Below are 26,404 nucleotides of genomic sequence, written 5' to 3'. Positions count from 1 at the left end.
GAAAACTTGAGACAACACAAGGAAAAAAAAATTCATGAACAAACAGTTAAAAGGCAAAAAAAATCACCTGAATCAGTTACAACTCAGCAGTAGCCTTCATTTAAAGGAGTAAAAATGGCAAAGGTATGGAAATACCAAAGTAACACACAAAATGCTATAGGAACCAATTGGTCAAGCAGCATCTATTGAAAGGAATAAAGACTCAACGTTTCAGGCTGAGACCCTTCTTTGCGACTAGAAAGGAAGGGGAAGAAGCCAGAATAAAAAGATGCGGCGGGGGGGAGGGAAGGAGAACAAACTGGCAGTGATAGATGAAGCCAGGTGGGAGAGGAACGTGTAATCCAAGTAGGGTTCGAATGAAGGATAGACATTGGTACTGACTTTTCTTTGCAACAGCCATACAATAACAAGGCCCAAATGATGCACTTTATTTTTGTTTATTTATCTATAACATAGCACATGTTCCCAAATTTCCGAGCCACTGAGGCTTCCCTAGCTTCACAATTGGATACAAATAGTGATTGACAGGCAAACACCAGGAAATCTGCAGATGCTGGAATTTCAAGCAACTTTTAAGTGATTGACAGGGATCATTTGCACAATTGTCAAGTTAAATAGAAGTTCAAGTTCAAGGTAAATTTATTATCAAAGTGTATATATATGTCACCACATACGACCTTGAGATTCATTTTCTTTCAGGTGTTCACAAAAAATACAAGAATCACAATAGAATCAATGAAAGACCACACTCAACAGGATGGATAAACAACCAATGTGCAAAAGTCCACAAATGGGCAAATACAAAAAGAAATAAATGAATAATAATAATGACAATCCAACCCATTACAGGATCCTGCAGCAGTTTAACTCAGTCTGATTACCCAGACTTGCACAATCAAGTGGCAAACATCATTCACCAAAATTTTGCTTTAAAATACTAATTCATAAAAGACACCATACCTTACTATAAATACAAGCCTGAACCAGTTTTAGAGTCAGAGTTCCACAAGTTATATTGCAACCAATTCATCATGACAGATAGGACAATCCACAATAACCGCCCAGATATACTAATACAGGATAAACAAGCAAGAACAACTTGCTTAATAGATATACCATTCCAAACACACCTAACTTACAGAAAGCACTAAGTGAAAAACACCTGAAATATGCCGAATTAAAAGAGGAAATTGAAAGCAATGGAACATGAACAGGGTATACATTGTCCCAATTGTAATATCTACAACTGGTATCATCACAAAGTTGCTACACAATAGCATTAAACAATTAGGGCAACACAGTAATATTTATGTCAATCTCCAGAAAGCCACAATGCTAAACACCACTAGAAAAGTCCAAAAGATCCCAGCTATTGAGAAATGAGTGTGCTTGGCTATGCCTGTACCTCAGGTTTTACCAGCTTAAGCAAAGAAAGAAAGAAACAAGCAATAACTATCAAGAACATTAGATGAAGAGTCGTTGAAAGTGAGTGTATAGGATGTGGGAATGGTTCAGTAATGGGGTGAGTTAAGTTGAGTGAAGTTATTCCCCCTGGTTCAAGAGCCTGATGGTTGAGCTGCAATAATTGTTTCTGATTGGTATGTGCCTGTACTCCCTATTGATGGTAGCAATGAGAAGAGAGCATGTCCTGGGTGGTAGGGGTCCATGATGATCTTTGCTGCTTTCCTGTGACAGCGCTCCATATAGATGTGCTCAGTGGTGGGGAGAGGTTTACCTGTGTCAACAATTGTTTTACCTTTGTATTGATGTATAAAATAAACTGGATAGACAACATCTTTTGACTATAAATTACTAAACTCAATAATAAACTGGTAAGATATTGAGAGCGAGTATCAAACAATGGAGGTGCTGACAGCTGCTAGATGCAGGGCTAACAGAAGATTTTTTAAAAAAATGTTAGTTAGTGTAGAATTAATTATATGATAAGGACCGCTTGTTTTCTGCATAAATACCTTAATATCCTCTCAGATTTAGGCTGGAGTACATTCCACAGTTGTAAGCAATTTAAGCCCAGAAGCCTGTTCAGTAACATGAGCCCCTTACATATTCCTGATACGAAGATACTATCATATTTAGCAGTTTGAGACATAAGCGAACATAAAAACGATTGTAATGGGCATTTTCTGAGAAAGAACACAGATAAAGAAATGAGAAACTGCTGTGTTCTAGTTTTCACTGACACGTGGTTAAACAACAACATGCCCAACTCTGCATTTCAACTCAACAGGATGACTTTGTTCCATGCTGACAGGGACTCCCTGTTGGGAAATTCAAAGGAGGTGGAATCTGTATGTACATTAACAAAGGTTGTGCACAAACTCATCTGCATTGCCACATCTGGGGAAACTGAGCACCTTACAGTTAAATGCCAGCCACATTACCTGCTCAGGGAGTTCACTGTTGTGCTCATCAGCACTTTCTACAGCTCTCTCAGCGTGAACGCCAAGGTCAACTGGGAGAGCTTTACAGTATCATCAGCTTTCTACAACAGCATGCGGATGGTCTCTTTAGACTTCAGTCACGTTAACCTGCAGGATATTTTACCCAGATTCCACCAACACATCACCACGGTCACGAGGGGAACAAATAGACTGGACCATGTCTATACAGACACGGTCCTTTATAAAGCCATTCCATGCCCTCACTTTGGCCTCTCTGACCACGTTTTCAGAATGTTAATCTTAGCATACTAACCACTGCTGAAAATGGAGACACCAGTCTAAAGGACCATCACTATAAGGCATAATTAAGCAATCTCTCTGCTCCAGGCCTGTTTTGAATGGACTAAATAGCAGATGTTCAAGAAGGCCACCGGAGACGGAGAAGAGACCAACTGTAAGGAATTTTTCCTCATCAGCCATTGGCTATATCGGTAAGTGTGTCCACGGCAACAGTACATCAAGAATGGTCATCTCACGGCCCAAACAGAATCTCTGGCTGAACGCAGAGGTGCCCTCCCTACTAAAGGGTTGGGGCGCTTCCCTCAAGTCCAGTGACAGAACAGCTCTCAGCACAGCCAGTAGAAACCTCACCTTAGGCACCAAGGGGGAAGAGGCATAAAAGCTTCAGGAGCACGTGTCTGATAATGATCCCTGGTGTATGTGGTTGGGCATCAAGGGCATTACTGACTGTGCAAGGAAAAACAGCGTCGACTCTACCAGTGACACCTCCCTCCCTAATACTCCAAGCAACTTTTATGTGTGCTTCAAGATACGCAACACAACACCAGCCATGAAAGCTACTCCCCTCCCAGGCGACCAGCCACTGTTCTGTCAGAGGAGAAGATTTGAGAAGGACACTGCAAAGAATCAACCCCCATAAGGCAGTTGGGCCAGACAACATCTCAGGCTAAGATCTCAGGGAGATCAGTGCACACCAGTTCACTTGCGCCTTCACAGACATCTTCAACACTTCACTCATCCAGGCTGCTGTCCCCACATGTTTCAAATCAGCCACCATCATCCCTGTACCAAAGAACTCTACACATTCAGAACTAAATGACTACTCCAAGGTGGATCTGATGCCGATCATCATGAAGTGCTGTGAACGGCTGATAATGGCACATATCACAAAATCCTTTCCTTCTACACTGGACACTCACCAACATGTTTACCAATAGAACTGCTGTACAACAGAGGCCACAGCATCTGTCAAGCACCTGGCCCTGACACAGCTGGAAAATAGTTAGGTCAGGATACTCTTTCTGGACTTCATTTTGGCACTCAATATCATTGTCCCACAGACCTTGATGAACAAACTCCTACCCCTCAATCTAAATTCACAACTGTACAACTGGGTGTTTGACTTCCCACCAAACAGACATCAGATAGTCAGGATGCACAGCTGCTTTTCCCTCCCCATCATCCTCAACATGGGTGCCCCCCAGGTCTGGGTGCTGAGCCCATTGCCATACTCTCTGCTCACACAAATACCCAAACAATCATATCAAATTCACCGATGACATGATAATGGTGGGGTTCATCACCAATAATGATGAGGTGGCCTACACAGAGAAGATGGAAGAGCTCAAGGATTGTTGCTAGGCAAATAACCTCTTCCTTTATGTCAAAAAGACAAAGGAGATGGCTATCGATTTCAGGAGAACTTGCATTACCCACATCTCCCTTTATATCTTGGCATAGCAGTGGAAACTGCATGCAGTTTTCAAACTCCTGGGAGTGGACGTCACACACAACATCTCATGGTTCCAGAACACATCCTACACAGTCAGGAAAGCTCACCAACACCTCTACTTTCTGAGGAGGCTGAAGAAAACTGTACTTTGCACTTTAATACTCACATCATTCTACAGATGTGCAATAGAGATCATCCTAACATGCTGCATGATTGCTTGGTATGGAACCTGCACTGTGGCAGACAGGAATGCTCTGCGATGGGCAGTCAAAACTGCCCAACGCATTGTCAGCAGCAGCCCACTTGCCATCAAGGATATATATACAGAAAGGTGCCGGAAAAGGGCCAGTAACATCATGAAGGATCTCACACAGTGGATAGACTGTTTGTCCCACTCCCACCAGGGTGGAGGCTATGTAGCATCCACACCAGGACCACCAGACCCAAAAATAGTTACTTTCCCCAAGAAGTAAGGCTGATCAACTCCTCCACCACTACATTATTATTTCCTGTCAGGCATCCTATGTACAGCTTAGCATCACGTTATGGACATACAATCAGTCTATGTATATGAGCTATCTTATGCATTTATATATATTGCGTCCTTTTATTATTATTGTGTTCTTTATCTTTTGTGATTTTTTTTGTGCTGCATTGGATCTGGAGTAACAGATATTTTGTTCTCCGTTATACTGGTGCACAGGAAATGACATTAAACAGTCTTGAATCTCAAATCTTTTGGGGTAGAACATGGGCATCGGTGAATTAATAATCCAATTTACTTCCAGTCCAGTGGAATCTAAAAGCTGCTGCTAATATGCTGTTGCCTGTTTACCCAAGATAAATTTTACTAATTCTTCCCAAACTGCTAAAATGAAGGGTATAAGCATCAGATGTACTCTTGTCTACTGAAATGGATTTACATTTCGCAGTTAAACATTTGCTTCACAATCACCAATGGTAAAAAAGATATTGGACTCCAGCCCAAACTGAGTGAGGCAAAATGAATCGAATTGGAAGAATTCCAAAGGACCACTTAAACGTGCCTTGGCTGGTGAACTAGTGTTTTCCTTTCTTACTCCTCATTGTATCACGGAGTATTTTAAGGATGCAATGAGGAAGTGTAGACTTACGATAGTTTGACCGTTCAATTAGAAACACATCCTACTCCAGGTGGAAACAAGTAGTGCTGATCTGATGCTTCACAAAATCATGAGCAACTGATGTGACTTTCAGTGCAAATGTGTTTCACCAAGGTATCAATTTTGAAATGTAACTGCCATTACAATGAACACATGGCAATGCCTCTTTCTTAGATGTTTGCACATATTCAGCATGTCATCTAAAACTTTTGACAAACTTCGATAGATGTACAAAGACGGCCAAACAACCAATATGCAAAAGATAAGAAACTGTGTAAATATGAAAAAAAAGCAATAAATACTGAGAACACAAGTTGCAGAGTCCTTAAGAGAGAGTCCATAGACTGTGGAATCAGTTCCGTGTTGGGCTGAGTGAAGCTGCCCCTCTGGTTCAGGAGACTAATAGCTGAGGGGTAATAACTGTTCCTGATCCTGGTGGTTTATGACTTTTCTTCTGTGAATGCCCACAAGGAAATTAATCTCAGGGTAGTATATGGTGACCTGTTTGTACTTTGATATTAAAATTACATTGAACTCTGAGCTTTTTGAACTTTGAAGGCTGTATAAGTGACAGGGTTCAAAGAAGCAGGGACAGCTGTCCTTGCTTCCTTGAACCCTGTCATTTATACAGGCATTATGCATGGCATTAGGGTTACCAGTGGTGGTTCAACATATTTCTAGAGGTATGGACATATAATCCTTCTACCTCCAATCTTCCAATTCCAAAGTTCCTTGTTACCTGAGACTCCCAGTGGTACCGGATTTGTCCATTCCAATCAAAAAAGAAACACTCTGAATTACTTGCTTTTTAGTTGTTACACCCATTTCCCATTAAATGAAGAAAAATTTCAATGAATAAAATATGCCCAACATATTGATGCATTAAAAAGGAGGCACACCAGTGGCTATACAGTATTTAATTAGGAGTATGAGGAGATTCAGTATAGCACCAAAGACAAAAAGATGAAGTAACTCAGCAGGTCATGCAGCATTTATGGAAGAGAGTAAACAGTCAACATTTCGGGCTGAGACCAGTCCTGATGAAGGGTCTCAGCCTGAACCATCGACTGTTTACTCTTTTCCATAAATGTTGCCTGACCTGCTGAGCTCCTCCAGCATTTTGTGTGCGCGCTTTGGATTTCCAGCATCTGCAGATTTTCTCAAGTTTGTAATTTACCAAAGACTCTAGCAAATTTCCATGGATGTACCATGCAGAGCATTCTGACTGGTTGTATCACCATCTGGTACGGAGCTGCAGCTGCAAAGGGTCAGGAAAAGAAACTGCAGGGAGTCCATCATGGGCACTACCCTCTCCACCATCAATGACATCTTCAAAAGGTGGGTCTCAAGAAGGCAGTATCTATCAGTAAGGACCCTCACCATCCAGGACATGCCCTCTTCTTATTACTGTGGTCAGGGAGGAGGTACAGAAGACACTCACTTACTATTTTAGAAACAGATCCTTCCCCCTCTGCTTTCAGATTTCTGAACTTACTGTATCTTATATCAATTTTTATGTCTTGCACTATACTACTGCCGTAACAACAAATTTCACAACGTATATCAATGATAATCAACCTGGTTCTGAAAATGAAATTAAAAAATTTGAATGCCCTCCTCATTACTTGATGTACCCAGAAAATCCCCCTTTTGCATTGGTGGCCCTGTGCAGCAGGCTCAGCATAATGTAATGCTTCAAAATGAATCAGCAGAACTCTTTCCAATCGGAGCCAAAATTTGGCCTGGCAGAGAAATACTTGCTTCCTCAAGCTGGCTCAGCAGAATTCTGCTCCAGGAACACTTTACACGTAGTAATAAAGGAGAATTTCTCTCACACATTCCATCTCACATAAACAACACAGCAAAACAAAGTATTCTATAGGTCTTGGGCCATAGCGAAGACCTAATATCGTCTTCTTTGTATTTCATTGAATAAAATTAAGATTACAGATGGACTTCACTGACCTGTACAAAATGAACCAATTTGCTCTCTGAAATATGAATCGCCAACAGAAAAGGAGCAAATTAACTTATTAATGATTTAATAAGCTTTATAAACTCTTAAGTTAATAAAGCTTATTTGTTCCAAACAAGATTTTATTATCAATATTTTTTAACTTGATAAAATGATATTATACTTGATGATTCAATTTTCAACATTGAACTTTATCCTCTATAAAAACAGATAATGCAGTATTCAAGTTGATTCATAATGAATGCATTATTCATCTGTGTGCAATTTAACTTTAAAACCTAGAACATATATTAAATTCCCGTTATAATTTTTCTGCCAATTAAATTTCTCCCTACTACATTTTATTGATTGTCTTTTAAGGAAATCAGGAAGTACCACATCAAATCAAGAGTAAAACATACACAAAACAAAAAAGAAGAAAACACCAAGGAAACATTCAGTAATAGTCATAAACACAAGAGACTCTCTAGATGCTGGAAATCCAGAGCAACACACTCAAAATGCTGAAGGAACTCAGCAGGTCAGATAGCTGATGAGGGGGTCTCAGCCCAAAAAGTTGACTGCTTACTCCTCTCCACAGATGTTGCCAGACGTGCTGAGTTTATCCAGCATTTTGCGTGTGCTGCTCCAGTGATAGTCAATATTCCGACCTCACCAATCTCAGGCATTCATATGCCTATATACTTCACGATCACATGAAAAACAACTAATAATGTAGATGCTGGAACCTGAAACAAAAACAGCAAATTCTGGAAGAACTCAGCCAGTCAACCAACATCCGTGGACAGAGAGGTCAGTCACCTTTTCTGGTCAGTAACTCCTCATCAGAACTGTTGCTCTTTCTAGAGATGCTGCTTCAGTCATTGAGTTCTTCTTGCATTTTCCATTTTTATTTCACATTGTCAGTTCTTCAGCTGTTCCTCCTCACCGGCACCTGATCATAGCATCAATTGCCCTCACTTCCTTGCCCACACACACACACACACACACACACAGAAATTTAAAGTTGCTGACCCTCTCCATCTCTGATCCCCCAATGTGGACTACCTCATGAACCTCTGAATCCTCCTCCTGAAGTCAATAATCAACTCACTGGTCTTGCTGACATTGAGTGAGAAGTTGTTGTTGTGGCACCACTCAGCTGGATTTTCTCCCTCTTATACGCTGATCTGTCATCACCTTTGATTTGGCCAACAACAGTGGTGCCCTCAGCAAACTTAAATATGTCATTGGAGTCATTTGTGTAAAGCGAGTAGAGCAGGGGACTAAGCACACAGACTTGTGGTGCACCTGTGTTGCTGGTGATTCTGGATGGTCTGCAAATGAGGAAATCCTGGATCCAGTTGCACAAGCAGGTATTGAGGCCAAGATCTTAAAGTTTATTGATTAGATTTGAGGGGATGATACTATTGAATGCTGAGCTGTAGTTGATAAAGAGCATACTAATGTATGCATTTTTGCTGTCCAGATGTTCCAGGGTTGAGTGAAGAGCCAATGAAACAGCTTCTGTTGAGGACCCACTGTGCCGGTACACAAACTGGAGTGGATCCAAGTTGTTTCTGAGACAGGAGTTGATATGTTTTATCACCAAACTTCCAAAGCACTTCATCACAGTGGATGTGAGCATTACTGGACGACAGTCACTGAGGCAGGTTATCATGTCTGGATTAATTGAAACCTGCTTGAAGCAGGTGGGTACCTCACAATGCCAAAGTGAGCAGTTAAAGATACCGGTGAACCCTCCAGCTAGTTGACCAGCACAGGTCTTTAGTACTCAGCCAGGCACCTTATCTGGGCTGGATGCTGTCCGTGAGTTCACCCTCCTGAAGGATGCTCTCACATCAGCCTCAGAGACCGAAATCTTTGGCTGTTCCAAATAATACGACTTGCATAATGAAAAACAATGATTGCTAATGCAATGATTGCAAATATTTTGGATAGTTTATAATCTTCCTCAGTTGAGATGGGGGTTTTACTACCAATTTTCTCTTTTGAAGGCCTCAGTTCAAGACTAAAATTAGTGTGGTCCCAGTCTTAAACATGTGCCAAGATCGTGGATCCCTCCAATCTACTGCCCACAACAGAACACTCAGTCCAATTACAGTGCACCAACTCTCAATAAATACATTTCACAATGCATGATAACTAAGGATAACTACAAACAAATTCTTCACATTCATCTTTGCTCCTTTGAACCAAATGTTAGCTGAGGCCATATGCCTGAGCCAAACTTTTTATCCGCATCACTTCATATTAAGCCGGAGGTTTAAGAAGTAAGACCAAGAGGGAAAGAGGACTGAGAAAATATGACAGATGTTAACTTGTCATGCTCTTATTTAAAAATGTTATTTCCATTTGACTTTTTACAAACATCCTGTACACTGGTTGCCATCCCTTTGAAAATAAAATATAAAAGGGTTTAAGATGCTTTTTATTTGACAGGGTAAAAGGGGGGGGGGGGTGCAGATTGAGTAATTGGCTAATCTCTATCCCAACAGTGTAGATAGGCATATAGATGATAGAAAAATGGAGAACCATGTGGGAGAGGAAGGTTAGGTTGATCTTGAAGTATATTACAAGTTTGGCACAACGTTGTGGGCCAAAGAATCTGTACTATGCTATCTTATGTTCTAACAGCCCAAACAGGGCAGATCTCACTAGGACCTTTTTTCCATTCCTGCTTCCTTCCCTGGACCTCATTGTCTCAGATCAGCCTTATGTCTCTATCTACACTCAACAAAATATCTGAATGGGATATAGATGTAAAGTTTTTTTTTAAAAAAAACAAATTAATTTGAAGTTAACTTTTTGATGACCTTGCTTTGATGCATATAATAGTTTCAGAGGGCCAGAAAAATAGATTACTTTTCTCACAACAGAAAAGAGAAGGGAACATTGAAAAGAACTTGAATGCATTTAATACTTTTCATAACTTCAGAGTGTCCCAAACTGCATTACAGAAGGTAAGAATTTATGAAGTGCTGTCACAGTTGTAATGAGGAAACATGACACCAAATCTTATACACAATAAGGTGTTAATAGCTAATATGACAATGACCAAGTATTTGGACTTTAATATTTGGGAGATAAAATTAGGCCTGGATGACAAGTTAAGATATTCTGGATACCAGGATACTTTCTGTGTCTTATTTTATTTATGTAACTGTTTATTGGTTTTTACAAAGATATATCCCACTGCATGGAAATGCTCTTTTCTCCCAATGTAGGATACACACATTAGTGCTCTGTAATTATCCATCTATTACAAATGCACTCATATTTTAAATAGATTACAAATTCTCCCAAGAAAGCATCAGTGCTTTCAACTTTTCCATTAATATCCCAATAACTGAGTAAAACTAAAATATTTCTAATCATTGCCTTTAAGTTAGATTACATTATTTAGCTTCAACCTTTACAGTAAAACATCCCAAAGGGCATTGGGCATTAGTTAACCTTATATTAGCTCACAGTTGCAGAATCCTTAATTTCAAGAAAATCTGAGTATTTTGCATTTTCCTTCCATATTTGCTGATAATTGGATAATTTCCCACCTGGCTAGTGACGAGAAATATCTTTAATTGGCTACAGTGTTTCACTAATTATTGTGTTCTTCATAAACAAGTTATTTGAAAGAGTCATGATTTTCTTTATCCTTATGGATAAGTAGGAATGTTCACGGCATCTGAAGAATCAATATATGAGTTGTGGTACATTACATCAATATGAGCAGGAAGTCATAGAGTCATAGACCACTACAGCACACAAATAGACCCTTCAGCCCATCTAGTCTGTGCCAAATTATTGTTCTGCCTAGTCCCATCAACCTTCACCTGGACCATAGTCCTCCACACCCTTCCCATTCATGCATTTATTCAAATCTCTCCTAAATGTTGAAATAAAATTTGCATCCATCACTTCAGTGGGTTGTTCATTCCACACTCTGAGTGAAGAAGCTCCCACTAGGTTCTCCTTAAGTATTTCACCTTTCACCCTTAACCTATGACCTTAGTTCTGGTCTCACTGAATGTTAGCAGAAGATTTTTAAGTTATAGGTAGAGTTTAATAAAACACAGTTTTCCTAAACATAAATGATGTTTGGCTCCCCTTAGAATTGATGAACTACTTGGGCTGGCACGCTTACAACTGGATGATATTTTTATTGTTTCTGTCGTACCTCATTGTTGCCATTGCAAAGTGAGAGGATCAGATTGGAAAAAGAAATCAAGGAGCCTGAAGAGATTATTTTAATAATTGTTTAGTAGTAAATGTTTAGTGTGGGATTTAACACCTCAGCACCTAGAAATAACACAAATGTGATGAATGCTTAACACACTAGTGTAAAATTGCTCCATTTTAAAACGATTGATCTGGGAACTGCATTTGTTCACCAATCTAACACAATACACTATTGACCATCAGTGTTACACAAGACATTTCTAAGATTAGGGAGTGAAATTTACAAATTGTTAAAAGCCTTACAGTCTTAGCAACTGATCTATTTCAAGTAACAAACTCACATATCTGACCTCAGTCTCTCCTGACAGAGAAAAAAATATACAATTAAAATGATGTACTCTGATTTTCAGAGCCTATAGAGCTCATCTTTCTTCATAAACACGAGAGATTCTGCAGATGCTGGAAACACAGAGCGACACACACAAAATGCTGGAGGAACTCAGCAGGTTTGACAGCATCTAGGGAGGGGAATGAACTGATGATGTTTCGGGCCCAGACCCTTCATCAGGACTAGAAAGGAAAGGGGAAGAAGCCAGAACAAGGTGGGGGGGGTGGGGAGGAGTGCAAGCTGGCAGGTGACAGGTGAAGCCAGGTGAGGGAGAAAGAGACTGCATCTCTTTCCCATTTTAGTCACAATACATTTTTGGTCACCTTTTGCAGTGCTTTAAAATCAATCATGCCACTGCCTTTGTTCATCTTTCTCCATAAGTTCTAATAGAATGGAAGGGTGGGAACCGAAAGATAACAGTAGAGTGAGAAATTGTACAGTATTAGATTAGATTAGATTATGAGGACACACAGTCCTCTTTTATTGTCATTTAGTAATGCATGCATTAAGAAATGATACAATGTTCCTCCAGAATGATATCACAGAAACACAAGACAAACCAAGACCAAAAAAACTGACAAAAACTACATAATTATAACATACAGTTACAACAGTGCAAAGCAGTACCGTAATTTGATAAAGAACAGACCATGGGCACGGTAAAGAAAAGTCTCAAAGTCTCTCGAAAGTCCCATCATCTCACGCAGACGGACAGTATTATACAAGATCAGAGGGCATAGCTTTGCTGTGCATTTGTGTAAACTCACAGTGTAATAATTAATGCAAGTATTTTCCAAGTACAAATAGCCACGTGAGGATTAATTAGGTATTCTTCAGGTCAAGCTTTGCACATCCATACTCACATCATTCTACAGATGTACAGTAGCGAGCATCATAACAAGCTGCATCACTGCGTGGTATGTAAAGCCCACTGTGGCTGACAGGAAGACTCTACAACGGGTAGTCAAAACTGCCCAACGTACCACTGGCATCAGCCGACCTGCCATCAAGGACATGTATACAGAAAGCTGCCGGAAAAGGGCCAGTTACATCATGATGGATCCCACAAACCCTGCTCATGGACTGTTTGTCCCACTCCCATGAGGGAGGAGGTTACATAGCCAGGACCAGCAGACTCAAAAACAGTCACTTTCTGCAAGCAGTAAGATTGATCAACACCTCCACCCGCTAACTCTACCACCACTTTAATATCAGTCACCTTACATACAGCTTAGCATCACTTTATGTACATACAAACAATCTATATATATATATAAGCTATCTTGTGTATTTATATTTATTGTGTGTCTTATTATTATTCTTGTTGTGTTTTTTATCTTCAGTGTTTTTTTTTGTGCTGCAACGACCTGGAGGACAGTTATTTCATTCTCCTTACGGTTGTGTACATGAAATTACATTAAACAATCTCAAATCCTGAAGATGGTACCAAGCTGTAGTCTTCATTGAGATCATACCTCAGTCTTAATTGTTTTTTTTTCCCCATATACAGGGATGGTTTTGGCAACAGAGAGGGGAGTTAGGACTGGAGGCTGTAGGCTTGGAGTTGGAGGACTGTCCGTGTGCGTGGGAGGGTGGGAAGGATAAAGGGGTTTGTTTTGTTGTTGCTGTTGTTCTGTCGCTCGTTGTGTTCTGTACTGCTGTGTCTGTGTTGCTCTGCTGAGCACGGTGGCCATGCTATGTTGGCACTCCAATATGTGACAATACCTGCAGGCTGCCCCCCAGCACATCCCTAGGTTGGTGTTGGTTGTTGATGCAAACAACACATTTCACTATATGTTTCGATGTACATGTGATAAATAAATCCAAGTCTCTCAGACCATGGCAAACAGGCTCAAAAAGAGTGATGGTCTAGATATTGCTGTTCCAGGAATACATATTCCTTAGCATTAACTTTCCAGCAAAGACAAGGAGAGATGGAATAAGATATAACAGATTGGAGAAAAGAAAATATTACATTCCTGAGTGAGGCTATAATCTAAAATAATAATAGAAAATGCTGAAAATAGTTCCATCTGATGAAAGGCAACAACAGTGAATACAAAAATTACAAATATTTATCGATGGTGAACTTCAACAGCTCATTGCAAGATGTGCGTTCTGACCCAATGTTTGTCCTCAGCATTTCTATCAAAATATATTGAATTTTTCTGTCTTTGTGTTAAATTTCATCTTGAAATGATAACTCCTTCTCTCTGGCCATAGATACTTTCAGCTTGCTGAGTACTTCCAGTGTTTTAGTAACGGCTACTTCCCCTCCGCATTACATCAAGTTCCTGAACAGTAAACCCATGGAACCATCTCACTATTTTTGCTCCTTTTCCACACACACACACACACACACACATATATATATATATATACATACACATAAAGGTACATTATTTCTTATTATAATTTATAGTATACTACATGTATTGCACTGCACTGCTGCCACAAAACAAATTTCACAACGATGTCAGTGATGATAAATCCGATTCCAATTATCAGCATTTTCTGTGTCATTCAGATTTTCAACATCTGCAGTTTTTGATTTGCGCAAGGAAATTGGCGTAATTTACTTGGGAGTTTGGAAAGGCATTTGGGCAATCGTCACAGAATGAGCCTATGTAGAAAGCTGAAGCCAGTAATGAAAGAGGGTCATTACAGAGAGAAGCGCCTTAGAACAGGAAAAGGTGCAAACGGTTGTTTTAGACTTGAGGAGTCAGTGTCCAAAGCATCAAAACTGAGAATATTGTTCCACTTGGGTGTAAAGGCACCATTCAAAAATCTGCTAATGATACTCAATTTGGGACCACAAACTACTAAAAGGTGATAGACTTCAAGTGAACATAGACAAACCAAGGAAATTACTTTTTTTAATTTACTTTTTTCTTTTTATTTGCATGATTGGTCTTCTTTTGAACATTAGTTGTTTGTCAGTCTTTGTTTATGTATAGTTTTTCATAAATTCCATTGTATTTCTTTATTTTTCTGTGAATGTCTAAAAGAAAATGGATCTCAATGTTGACATATACTACACTGATCATAAATTTACTTTGAACTTCTTGAACTTTGAATTGGGTCGGCGTGCAGCAGATGAAATGTAACAGATGTGCAAATTAATGTATTTGATAGGAGTAGGAGTGGCAAGGATGGGCACTGGTGTCAGAACTAACGCCTGGCACTGAGTGCCCAATACTCACCATGGTAATATACTACTTATCTGTTACCTGTGAATCTATATTTGTTAGTCTATTGCTAGGTAGTAGCCTAATTCTGGAAAGTGAAATTCTGCATGAGTATTGAAAATGTTTGCCTTCATGTGGGAGGCCCTAACATGCAAGGATTATGTTCAGAAGTGGTGAAAAACTGTTAGAAACAACTAACTGGAAAAAAATGATTCAAAATAAAAATTAAATACCTTGTAAAGCACAAATACAATGAAAATATTTTAGTAAACTGAATAATTATTTCAAAAACTACAAGTGCTTTGTAGCCATTCCTCTCCATTAAAAAATCATGGATTTCTTGTTCCTAGTCCAGGTCTGACCTGGGCCAATGCTGGTGAACATCTATGTTATTTTACTGTTCGGCTGGGAACCACAAGTCCAACCATGATCAGAGTCAGGAAATTGACTATGATCCCTGGCCACAAAGTCACAAATGTGTGGACATCCAAATATCACAGCACTTAAACAGAGGAATGTTGACAATCCCCTGAGAAGTCAACATTTCCAGACCAGCAGCACCTGAATGTAATCTAAAGCAGGTTCAGAAACCTAATGAATTCAGAATCCTTGCTACAAATCTTCGATGGTGACAGGAAAGTAAGGTGGATTAAAAGATGCATTTAGGACCTTGAGCTTTATAAATAGAGATATAGTGTACAAAAACAAGGAAGCTTTGTGGAACGCTCGCAAAACCATGGTTCAGCTTTACTGAAGTAATGTCTTTCAGAAATCATTTGAAAGTCTTGGAGGACATGCTGTAAAAAGTGACTCAAATTGGCCCGGGATGAGAAGCTTCAGTTTCATGGGGCAATAGAGGAAATTAAACTTATAGAAACATAGAAATCTACAGCACATTACAGGCCCTAAGGTCCACAATGTTGTACTGATCATGTAACCTACTCTAGAAACTGCCCAGGATTTCCCTACTGCATAGCCCTCTTTTTTTTTAAGCTTTTTAAAGAGTCTCTTAAAAGATCCTATTGTATCCGCCTCTACCACCATCGCTGGCAGTGCATTCCACGCACCCACCACTCTCTGTGTGCAAAAACTTACCCCTGACATCCCTCTTGTACCTACCCCTCCAAGCACCTTAAAACTATGCCCCCTCATGTTATCCATTTCAGCCTTGGGGAAAAAGCCTCTGGCTATCCACACGATCAATGCCTCTCATCATCTTATGCCTTATCTTCTGAGAAGAGAAAGGCATAGAGAGATTGATAGAATTTGCAAAATTATAAGTTAATAAACTGTTCCTATTAGCATGTTAAGAACTGAGAACACTCAAATAAACAAAAAATAAAATGCTGGAAATAGTCACCTGGAATGAAAGAAAAAGTTCATGTTTCAGATCAAAACACTTTATCAGAAATGCTGGAAATACTTTGACCTGATGATAGCTCAGATTTATCAATACTAACCATTTTAACAATTGCTAATCATACATGCAATAACTATTAAAATTAAAAGTAAATATTTGAAAATTTAAAATCAGTCAAAACAATTAAATTGCTTAAAAACAAAGGAAATACTTAAAGCTATTTCAAAAAAAACCCATAAGCTTGGCTCCACTGTCACACTGCATTCTCAACAGGACAATCTGCATCAGGTTGGGCTTTACCCATTAGGTTCTGGCTTTGGTGACCAAGTTCTCATCACAGCCTAATAAACACTACCTCTCATTTTTGTCTGCAAATTTGATTACTTTACAGAAATCCCAATATATAACAATGGGAGTTCTCAAGCAGAGTGAAAACTTTATTGTATCACAACTTTCAAATCAGCTCTCGGACAGGGAAAAACCCTCACCAATACTCTACTTGTGCACAAAGAATAGATGGCATTGTATGGGAGGTACAAAAATAAAGTGGTACAGATGAGTCTATGTGGCAGGTAAGCAAATACCTGTCTGTACAATGGCAACAAAATGCACTGTGTCAGACTCAGAGAGACTATACCTTTCTCTTGTTAAGGAAACAGTGTAGAAGCCCTTCAAGAGAAACACCCACACAAGTATAGGATGATTTTCACTGCACAAATAATGAAAATGCAACAACGAAGATTTGAGAAGACTTGGTATGTCACCAAAGACTAGCAAATACCTACAGATGCAACGTGGAGAGCATTCTAACTGGTTGCATCACTGCCCAGCATGGAGGGTTCACTGCACGTGATTGGAAAAAGCTGCAGAGGTTTGTAAATTTAGCCAGCCCCATCATAGCATGAATCTCCCCATCATCGAAGACATCTTCAAGGATCGATGGCAAAAAAAAGGGCGGCATGAATCATTAAGGACCCCCAACACCAAGAACATGCCCTCTTCTCATTACTACCATCAGAGAGGAGGTACAGGAGCCTGAGGCACACACTCAATGCTTTAGAAACCGCTCCATCCCCTCTGCTATCAGGTTTCTGTACAGACAATGAACATATGAACACTACCTCCCTAATTTTGCTGTCATTTTACCCCATTTAATTTTTTTTATATATACAATGGATTCTGGTTAATTGGTTCATTGGTTAATCGGGGCCGCCACATATTTGTGACAACCCTTGAAGAACAAAAATTAATTGAGAAAATAAACAAAGATTCCCTTCGTTTATTTGGGACACTATGCCACTTAACTGAGACAGTGGACGGTTGCCAAACAGTTTCTAACAAGCATCAGTCACGTGAACTTGTGTGGCAGGTAGAAACCACCCGTGCTTCAGGCAAACACTTGTTAAACAGTGTCATACACATGTATTTATGTTCAAAAAAGCAGTGATTTTTGTCACTGATAGTTGGCGAGAAATAAGCAGTAAGACAATTTAGAATTGTTTTCCTCACTACGGTTTCAAGCATTCATGCTTGGAGATGCCAGAAACCGCTGGGAGTTCAAATGAAACAACTTTACTACTTCACCAAGTTAGAAACTAGGAAGAATTTGAAGGTATTGACAATCATCTTGAATGTTACAATGAAAATGAAGATTTGATGGGCACAATTATCAAAGGCATTGTATGAAAATAATCCATTTTCTGCACTAGGTGTCTGTGCTAATTTTGTTCATTTACAGACAATCAAAAGAACACAGAAACATTTTGGTTGTCTATTGTATCCGACGATGACAGTGAAACTTGTGCGGGAGAGTTTTTAAAGTGGAAAAGCCATTGCACTGAGACAGTTCCACTCTCTGGCCCTCGGAAGTCTGGGTCTAGTGGTACAAGTACAGTAACAAACTGGGGTCTTCTTTGGTTACAGTAGATAATCATGACCTCTGTGTCTTATCATGCATTTCAATCTTCATAAAGCACTGCAGAACGGCCTTCCTGGCCGTTGGATCATACTGTTGATCTCATCCGTACAGTCTGCTGGAGCTGACTTCCCATAGTTCACTGGGGTGTGAGGCCTGCTGGCTACCTCCACCTAGTATAGTCTGCCAGTCGAAGACATGTGGCCACTGTTGCATGCAAATAGCTACCTGGACCCACAGGTGAGAGCTCAGTGTCCAGTGGGGGCCAAAGGTGAGTGAGCTGCCCCAGAATGGACACAACAAGCCCCTTCACCAAAGGTGCTGCCCCTCCTGGACACTCTATACACAGCAGCATACACCTGAATTCCTTTCTCGATAATCATTAGGATCTAATACACAGTTTTACAGCACTGTAGTAGCATTGGTAGGGTTCTAATTTGTTCTGGATTGTATTTAAATACATAATCATATAACAATTACAGCACGGAAACAGGCCATCTCGGCCCTTCTAGTCCATGCCGAACCCTTACTCTCACCTAGTCCCATCTACCTGCACTCAGCCCAGAACCCTCCATTCCTTTCCTGTCCAAATATCTATCCAATTTAACTTTAAACGACAACATTGAACCTGCCTCAACCACTTCTGTTGGGAGTTCGTTCCACACAGCTACCACTCTCTGAGTAAAGAAGTTCCCCCTCATGTTACCCCTAAACTTTTGCCCTTTAACTCTCAACTCATGTCCTCTTGTTTCAATCTCCCCCATTCTCAAAGGAAAAAGCCTATCCACGTCAACTGTATCTATCCCCCTCATAATTTTAAACACCTCTATCAAGTCCCCCCCAACCTTCTACGCTCCAAAGAATAAAGACCTAACTTGTTCAACCTTTCTCTGTAACTTACGAGATGAAACCCAGGCAACATTTTAGTAAATCTCCTCTGTACTCTCTCAATTATAGAAACATAGAAACATAGAAAATAGGTGCAGGAGTAGGCCACTCGGCCCTTCGAGCCTGCACCACCACTCAGTACGATCATGGCTGATCATCCAACTCAGAACCCTATACCTGCCTTCTCTCCATACCCCCGATCCCTTTAGCCACAAGGGCCGTATCTAACTCCCTCTTAAATATAGCCAATGAACTGGCCTCAACTGTTTCCTGTGGCAGAGAATTCCACAGATTCACCACTCTCTGTGTGAAGAAATTCTTCCTAATCTCGGTCCTAAAAGGCTTCCCCTTTATCCTCAAACTGTGACCCTTTATTCTGGACTTCCCCAACATCGGGAACAATCTTCCTGCATCTAGCCTGTCCAATCCCTTTAGGATTTTATACATTTCAATAAGATCCCCCCTCAATCTTCTAAATTCCAACAAGTTTAAGCCTAGTCGATCCAGTCTTTCATCATATGAAAGTCCTGCCATCCCAGGAATCAATCTGGTGAACCTTCTTTGTACTCCCTCTATGGCAGGAATGTCTTTCCTCAGATTAGGGGACCAAAACTGCACACAATACTCCAGGTGTGATCTCACCAAGGCCTTGTACAATTACAGTAGTACCTCCCTGCTCCTGCACTCGAATCCTCTTGCTATGAATGCCAGCATACCATTCGCCTTTTTCACCGCCTGCTGTACCTGCATGCCCACTTTCAATGACTGGTGTATAATGACACCCAGGTCTCGTTGCACCTCCCCTTTTCCTAATTGGCCACCATTCAGATAATAATTTTATTGACATCTTTCCTATAATTCGGTGACCAGATTTGTTACTCAGTTAAAAACTAGTTTAAATTTTTAATACTTTTTAAACTATTTAACTTCAGCTATTATTATTGTAATTTACAGTATATTTTATGTATTGCATTGTACTGCTGCGGTAAAACAATACATTTTGCAACACATGTCAGTGATAATGAACCTGATTCTGAATTTTAAAATTTCAAGTTAAGAGCCTATAATTCCTGTTACAAGTTCTCTAAATAAATCTCATCACACAAAATAAGTAACACTCTTATTCTCATGTTCCCCTCAAATAAGTGCCCCATTAATAACTGTTTAGGGCAGTTTGTTCTCATTTAAGCTAACTTCCTCCATTGTGTTGTGGTCCATACAGAACACACAGCAGTCTGTCATGAGTAAAGGCAAAATACATACCAAAATGCTTTCAACTCAGTATGCAGCCAAGTCCACGCATCTCACGCCCTTAAGGCTAAAAATAAGACTGGATTTGTTCTAGCAGTCCAAAAACACATGACAATACAAAGAAGAGACAAATCCCATGAATCAGCTCACATCCATGTACAGCAACAGCGTTACAAAACACACAAGTTCACAGGGGATTGTTTTGGATTCAGCCATGACCTCTAACAACAGGACCCAAGAACCTACACAGAATCCTTTACTCTGCTCTCCATTTTCGCATTTAAATAGAGCAGAGGCCTGCAGCCCATCTGCAAGCCATGGTTATACAGCATTTAATTTTAGAAACAAAACATGCACACACTCTCAAATCTAAGATGCTTCAGTCATTTAGGAACACATTTGAAATGACTAGTGCTGGGGTTACATCTTAATAGATTCCAAACACAAAAAAGAGCATCTGTTACATCTAATGTAACACAGACAAAATGCTAGAGGAACTCAGCAGCTCAGGCAGCATCTATGGAGAGGAATAAGCAGTTGATATTTTGGGCTGAGACTGGAAAGGAAGGGGAAAGAAGATGGAGGGAGGAGGGAGTGGTAGGTGACAGGTGAAGCCAGGTAAGGGGGAATGTAAGTGGGTGGGGGGGGGAGGAGGGTGACTGAATTGAGAAGCTGAGAGGTGATAGGTGGAATAGATAAAGGGCTGAAGAAGAAGGATCCTGATAGGAAAGTAGACCATGGGAGAAAGGGAAGGAGTAGGATAACCAGTTGGAGGTGAGGAGCAGGTGAGAAGAGGCAAAAGTGGAGCCAGAATGGGGAATGGAAAAGAGAGAAGACGGTGGAGGGGAAGAGAAATTGCTAGAAGTTAGAGAAATTGATGCTCATGCCATCAAGTTAGAGGATACCCAGATGGAATATGAGGTGTTACTCCCCCATGCTGTCAGGTTGGGTCACTGTGACTTAGCAATAAGTTGAGAGGACAAGTATTTATGCAGAAGAGTGAAATGAGGCAAAGGTATGTTCCACAGACTTTGTTGGCATTATTTATGATAACTGCAAGCTGTTCAGCACTAGCAGCATCACTGTGAAGATGAAATCACCAACTACCTGTCCCCAGGAAAAGTTATGACAGAGCAATGCAGAGAGAGAGGTACACCCTAAGTTCCTACACAGTGGACATAAAATATTGGACATAATAAATGCATCTAAGTCAGTCAATACAATCTAGTGAAGGATATCCAACGTTCAAATTCAAATTAGAATTTACTTTTAAAATCAGCCTTACGCTAAACAATGCTACAAATCTGCTGATGCTGAGAATTATGATCTAGGAAGCCATGTCAATGCTATCCTTCTGACAATTAAAAAAAATGTCAAATCTCAAAACTGAAAAATCCACTCCACAGCAAGATGATCATTCTGGGAGTGGAGGGGTTAAGGTCACACAGAACACGACGTGTCTACTGCTAATTATCTCCTAAAAATAGAAAATCCCTGTTCAAAATGAGGGCAGCAAACTAAATGGTTACATCTCTAACTCAGTATTCATTGTTCTTCTTGTTTTTCATTTACACATGCTTAGGAAATTCTATTCCTTGTGTGTGACAGATATAATTTAATTAATAATGGCATATCTATTTTACTCCAAGACATTTGAAATTTCTGGTAATCCCAGGGCATCAATTAAAACTAGTTTCAAAAATACAGAATGGATTTTTAAAAATGGTAATATTTGCAGCGCCAAATGGCTCCCCTTTCAGTGAAATTAAAACCCACCCTGACGTCGGCACCCTTCCTCCTGAAGCACATCCCACACTAACACTGCAGTCCACAATGAGGAATCTAACAGAGGCAAATACCCTGTAAGCAAAACACTAGAAACCCCAGCTAGTGGAAGTGATCTACAAACAAAAATGTACCAAGCAGTGTCTTGAAGTACAGAAGGCTCCATCATGCAGACTTAGCAATTAATCTTTAATTTACAGTGCTCCATGTATTGGAATTAGAACAATGGAACGTGCCAATGGGTAAATTTGCCAAGGTACCTTTTTCCTTCGATCCCGAGAACGTTTTCTGTGCTTTTTGACGACTTTCTCATCCTCGGTCACAACTTCCATTTCCCGGTTTTTCTTGATATGGGAAGCAGCGTGAGCCATCCTGAATGTGTATAATGTCTGACCAAATGTGACGGCTTAGGAAAGGTATGATCCTTGGCAAACTGATACAACCACTGTTCTGAGCAATTGTTTCTCTCACTGTTTTAAATCACTGCTGAAGAATTAAAGTTGTGGAAGGTTATTATTACTAGAAAAGGGCAGTCGATCGTGAGATATTGTACACTCATTTCCCTTATCAATGTCTGCACCTCCAGAAGGAGAAAATCTTCACAGGGTGCAGCCCATCTGATGCATGAATATAGTGAAGAAGCCAGCTGGGATAGTGAAGGCAGTATTATGGATATATCGCCTGCCACCAACTGGAAGTGCCTAAATGATTTCAATATAGGGGGGTGGAGGCTGGAAGGGAAATCCTGGCAGAGGTAATGGTCAAATACCAAGAGCTGTATAAATGGATGTCTATTATTATAGCGTAACAGTCAATTTTTCAGAAATTAATAGTTCTTGTCATCTCACGCAGATGCATTATTTTCCGTTCAAACCAGCAGGCATCAGGACACACATCAAACCTGCAGTACAGTGGAACGGGTCTTTCCATACTGCTGGTGCAGACAGAGGCAGGGAAAAAAATACATTAAATTTCCATTTGTCCATATAGGCCAAACATTTCATAGTGAAGAAATGGAGGAGCCGAGTCCCTGGACAGCCACATTGTCCCCTAAAAGATTCCACCAATGCATTTTAAAACATTGCTCCTGTTAGCTGTGGCAGTTTCCCCTTGAGGTTTGGTCTTTACTGTGTACTGCATGACAGAACTAAATATGTAATCACTCTAGCTCACAGTACAATCACTACAGTAGCAAGTGCCGTCCCTAGGGCTAACCTCAATTCACTTTCTTTGCCAAGAAGGGCAAAAGCAAAAAAAAAAAAATCCTTATTTCTCTACAATCATTCCATCCGTGTTAACATCCATTTCTGGAGCCGTAAGGAGATTCATATCATTTGATTGTATTTTTTTTTGCCACCTGCGCTCTTGGTGCTACTGACTGCAGCTTTTGAATATTCATGATGGGTGGGAGAGAGAGGGAGGGAGAGAGAGAGAGAGAGAGAGAGAGAGAGAGAGAGAAAATACACAGCAGCCAGTATAGGGCTACAACATAGTAACATCTGAAACTATAGATAGAAAATGGAGCCTTCCCTTTGGAATAATAAAAAACCATGTCGCACCAAATATTATAGGAGCATCTCTCTATGTTGACTTTACACCGATGTACTGAGCCACAACAAATATTTCTGTAATCAGAAATATAAGGAAAAGGCTATTGTTCAGTCCGAAACAAAACCAGCTATTAATAACTTACACGAAAGAATCAGTATTTAATCATTTTTTACCGAATAGGTTAATGTAACTTTAATGTTTTTCAAAATTTTTCTTCAAAAGAGATATATGGAAAATGCTAGATTAGGAGCAAATGTCAGAGATGGAGGTGGGCCCAGGGGCTGGGATTCCTCATTTGCTTATAATGCGGTCTTCGGTTTATGTCGGAGAGGGAATTTTTCACTCTCCAGTTTGGCTGCATCAGCTTCTTCAGTCTGATCCATTCCATGGGTTGAGTGCACACATGGTTACATTTCTAGCTAGAGATGGAGAATAAAATAATTTTACAAAATAAATTATAAGCACCATTATCAGCATTTGGCCATGTGTGCAGGGTAACAGGAAAGATGATCTTTATCTTTCCTTCTCCTGTTCTAAATAACACTGGTGTCAGTTAGCTCCCCCTGCATCAACACTTGGAAGAATCGCATCAATTGACTATGAATGGTTAAAGCGTGACACGTATGAACCTGATCTATTTCAGTTTCCTTGAACCAGATGTAGAGAAAATGAAAAGCCAATTATGTGATTGGGTGATAAAGGTGGAAAATCCTGACTTTAATCTGAGCCAATCAAAACTGATAGTTGTAGGTATAAAACTAACCTATTGTGTACAAATGGATACATGACCCAGAAATGGAACCAAGCCAGATCACTTTTGCATCCAAAGTTCAGATCTGCTCCTTTTAAAAATCGAAATTAGAATAATGAAACCCAAGCCAGGCAGCAGCAATCAGTAATCAGGATCAATTAGTAACTTACAGTATCGCTGGTGCTCATACACAAGGCTCACAGTAGCAAGTGTTCTGTGCAATTCCAAGGATTACACAATATGTGCACATTGGTATGGTGTCATCTGTTCTCTCAGTCAACCACCAACATCCGAATAGCCCTGCTCAACCCCTCCAAGCTAAAGATATCTCCGAGAACAAGTTTCTTTGGCTTTTATATTTGTAAAATTTAGTCACACAAGCTAAATTCAAAAATGACCTTAAGAATTGCGAATCCAACTCCAACACTATAGCCAATAAAGTTCCATTAGGTGCCTAGTCTCCCACAGTTTACATTTTATCTCACAATTATCACTAAGTTGAATTATAAAATGGCACATTTTACACGGCATTCAGTTCAAAGCATAAGATAAGTGGTACTGAGGAGGAAGTGCAGTTATGGTGATGCCAAAAGGCATGGTCATTAAAGCTGGCTTCAAGAGAATCTTCATCATACACCTTTCCTCCTCTACCATCCTGGCATTTTGAGTATCCATTTTATTTATTTAGAAATGCAGCGTGGAACAGGCTCTTCCAGCTGATGAGCTGTGCCGTCCAGCAACCCACCTATTTAACCCTTGCCTAATCACAGGACTATTCACAATGACCAATCAACCTACTAACTCGTGCATCCTTAGACTGTGGGAAGAAAGCAGAGCACCTGGAGGAAACCTGTGTGGTCACGGGCAGAACGTACAAACTCCACACACAACTCCCAACTCCGACACCCCGAGCTGTAATAGCATCGCGCTAACTACTACGCTACTGTGGCACCCTGCATTTGTATCCAATACTTTTATCGCTAGAAAGCAAAGCCATTCAAAGTGAATAGACTTTCCCCTTTGTAATCCCATTTGATTTTTCACTCAGGTTCCTACACTCTGATCACAATTCCCTCATTTTGTTAAGAAGGGACAATATTTGGAGGTAAGATGAATGGGAATCAAATAATGTGCACGAGAGAATAATTTGCTGGGCTGCAGGGAGATGAAAGGGGTGTAGGACTGCTGGGGTCGATGTGCTTGATCCATTTTGTTCTTTTTTTCTGCGGGGGGGATTTTGGGGGTCAGTGTGCTCGATCCATTTTGTTCATTTTTTTTGCGGGGAGGTGGGATTCAGGGGGTTGATGATTGTGCTGCCTTTCTTTTCTTTCTTGCTTTCGTGGCTACTCTGAGAATTGAAGAACTGATCATAAATGAACCTTTCAAGTTGGTGTATTTGGAGCCTGTGTGTATCCAGTGCGCCAAACGCCACCTTCTTATCTTAATAAGTACGAATATGTTAGCTCATACGAATATATGACCTAATTCGTCATGCATTCAGCTGGTTACATTAGAAGCACAACTGCATTTTTGTACTCTTTATGACTTTAAGACCTTCCAAAGTGCTAAGATTCAGGTTTATTCATCATATGTACATTAAAACAAAGTGCAGATGTGCTGTTTGATTTAACAACCACAGGCCTAAAGATGTGCTGGGAATAGCTAGTAAGCGTCGCCAACATTCTGGCTCCAACATAGCATGCCCACAATGTTCAGCAAAACAACACAGAACACAACAAACAATAACAACAGCAAAGCAAGCCCCATTCCCACCCACGCTCCTTTAGTCATCTAAAGCCAGGGCAGACCATCTTCAGTCTGCAGCAGGCTTGGACTCACAGACATTGGACCATTGAGTTCCCTAGCAGCCTTGCAG

At 40.2% G+C, this 26,404-nt stretch overlaps 1 protein-coding gene across 4 annotated transcripts in view; it reads right to left on the bottom strand.

The window, feature by feature from the left end:
* The window catches only part of ank3b (ankyrin 3b), a 401,704-nt gene extending 375,697 nt beyond the window's left edge, over positions 1–26,007 (bottom strand). The window contains exon 1 of one of the 4 annotated variants that reach the window (XM_063071574.1): positions 22,487–26,007. In XM_063071574.1, the coding sequence (XP_062927644.1) occupies positions 22,487–22,597 (111 nt within the window). In that variant the 5' untranslated portion in view covers positions 22,598–26,007. The remainder of the gene's footprint in view (positions 1–22,486) is intronic. The other 3 variants (XM_063071573.1, XM_063071575.1, XM_063071576.1) reach the window with 3 other exon arrangements.
* Between the last annotated feature and the right edge of the window lie 397 nt (positions 26,008–26,404).

Source organism: Mobula hypostoma, chromosome 19 (assembly GCF_963921235.1).
Source record: "Mobula hypostoma chromosome 19, sMobHyp1.1, whole genome shotgun sequence".
Lineage (NCBI taxonomy): Eukaryota > Metazoa > Chordata > Chondrichthyes > Myliobatiformes > Myliobatidae > Mobula > Mobula hypostoma.
This window is presented reverse-complemented; position numbering and strand designations above follow the sequence as displayed.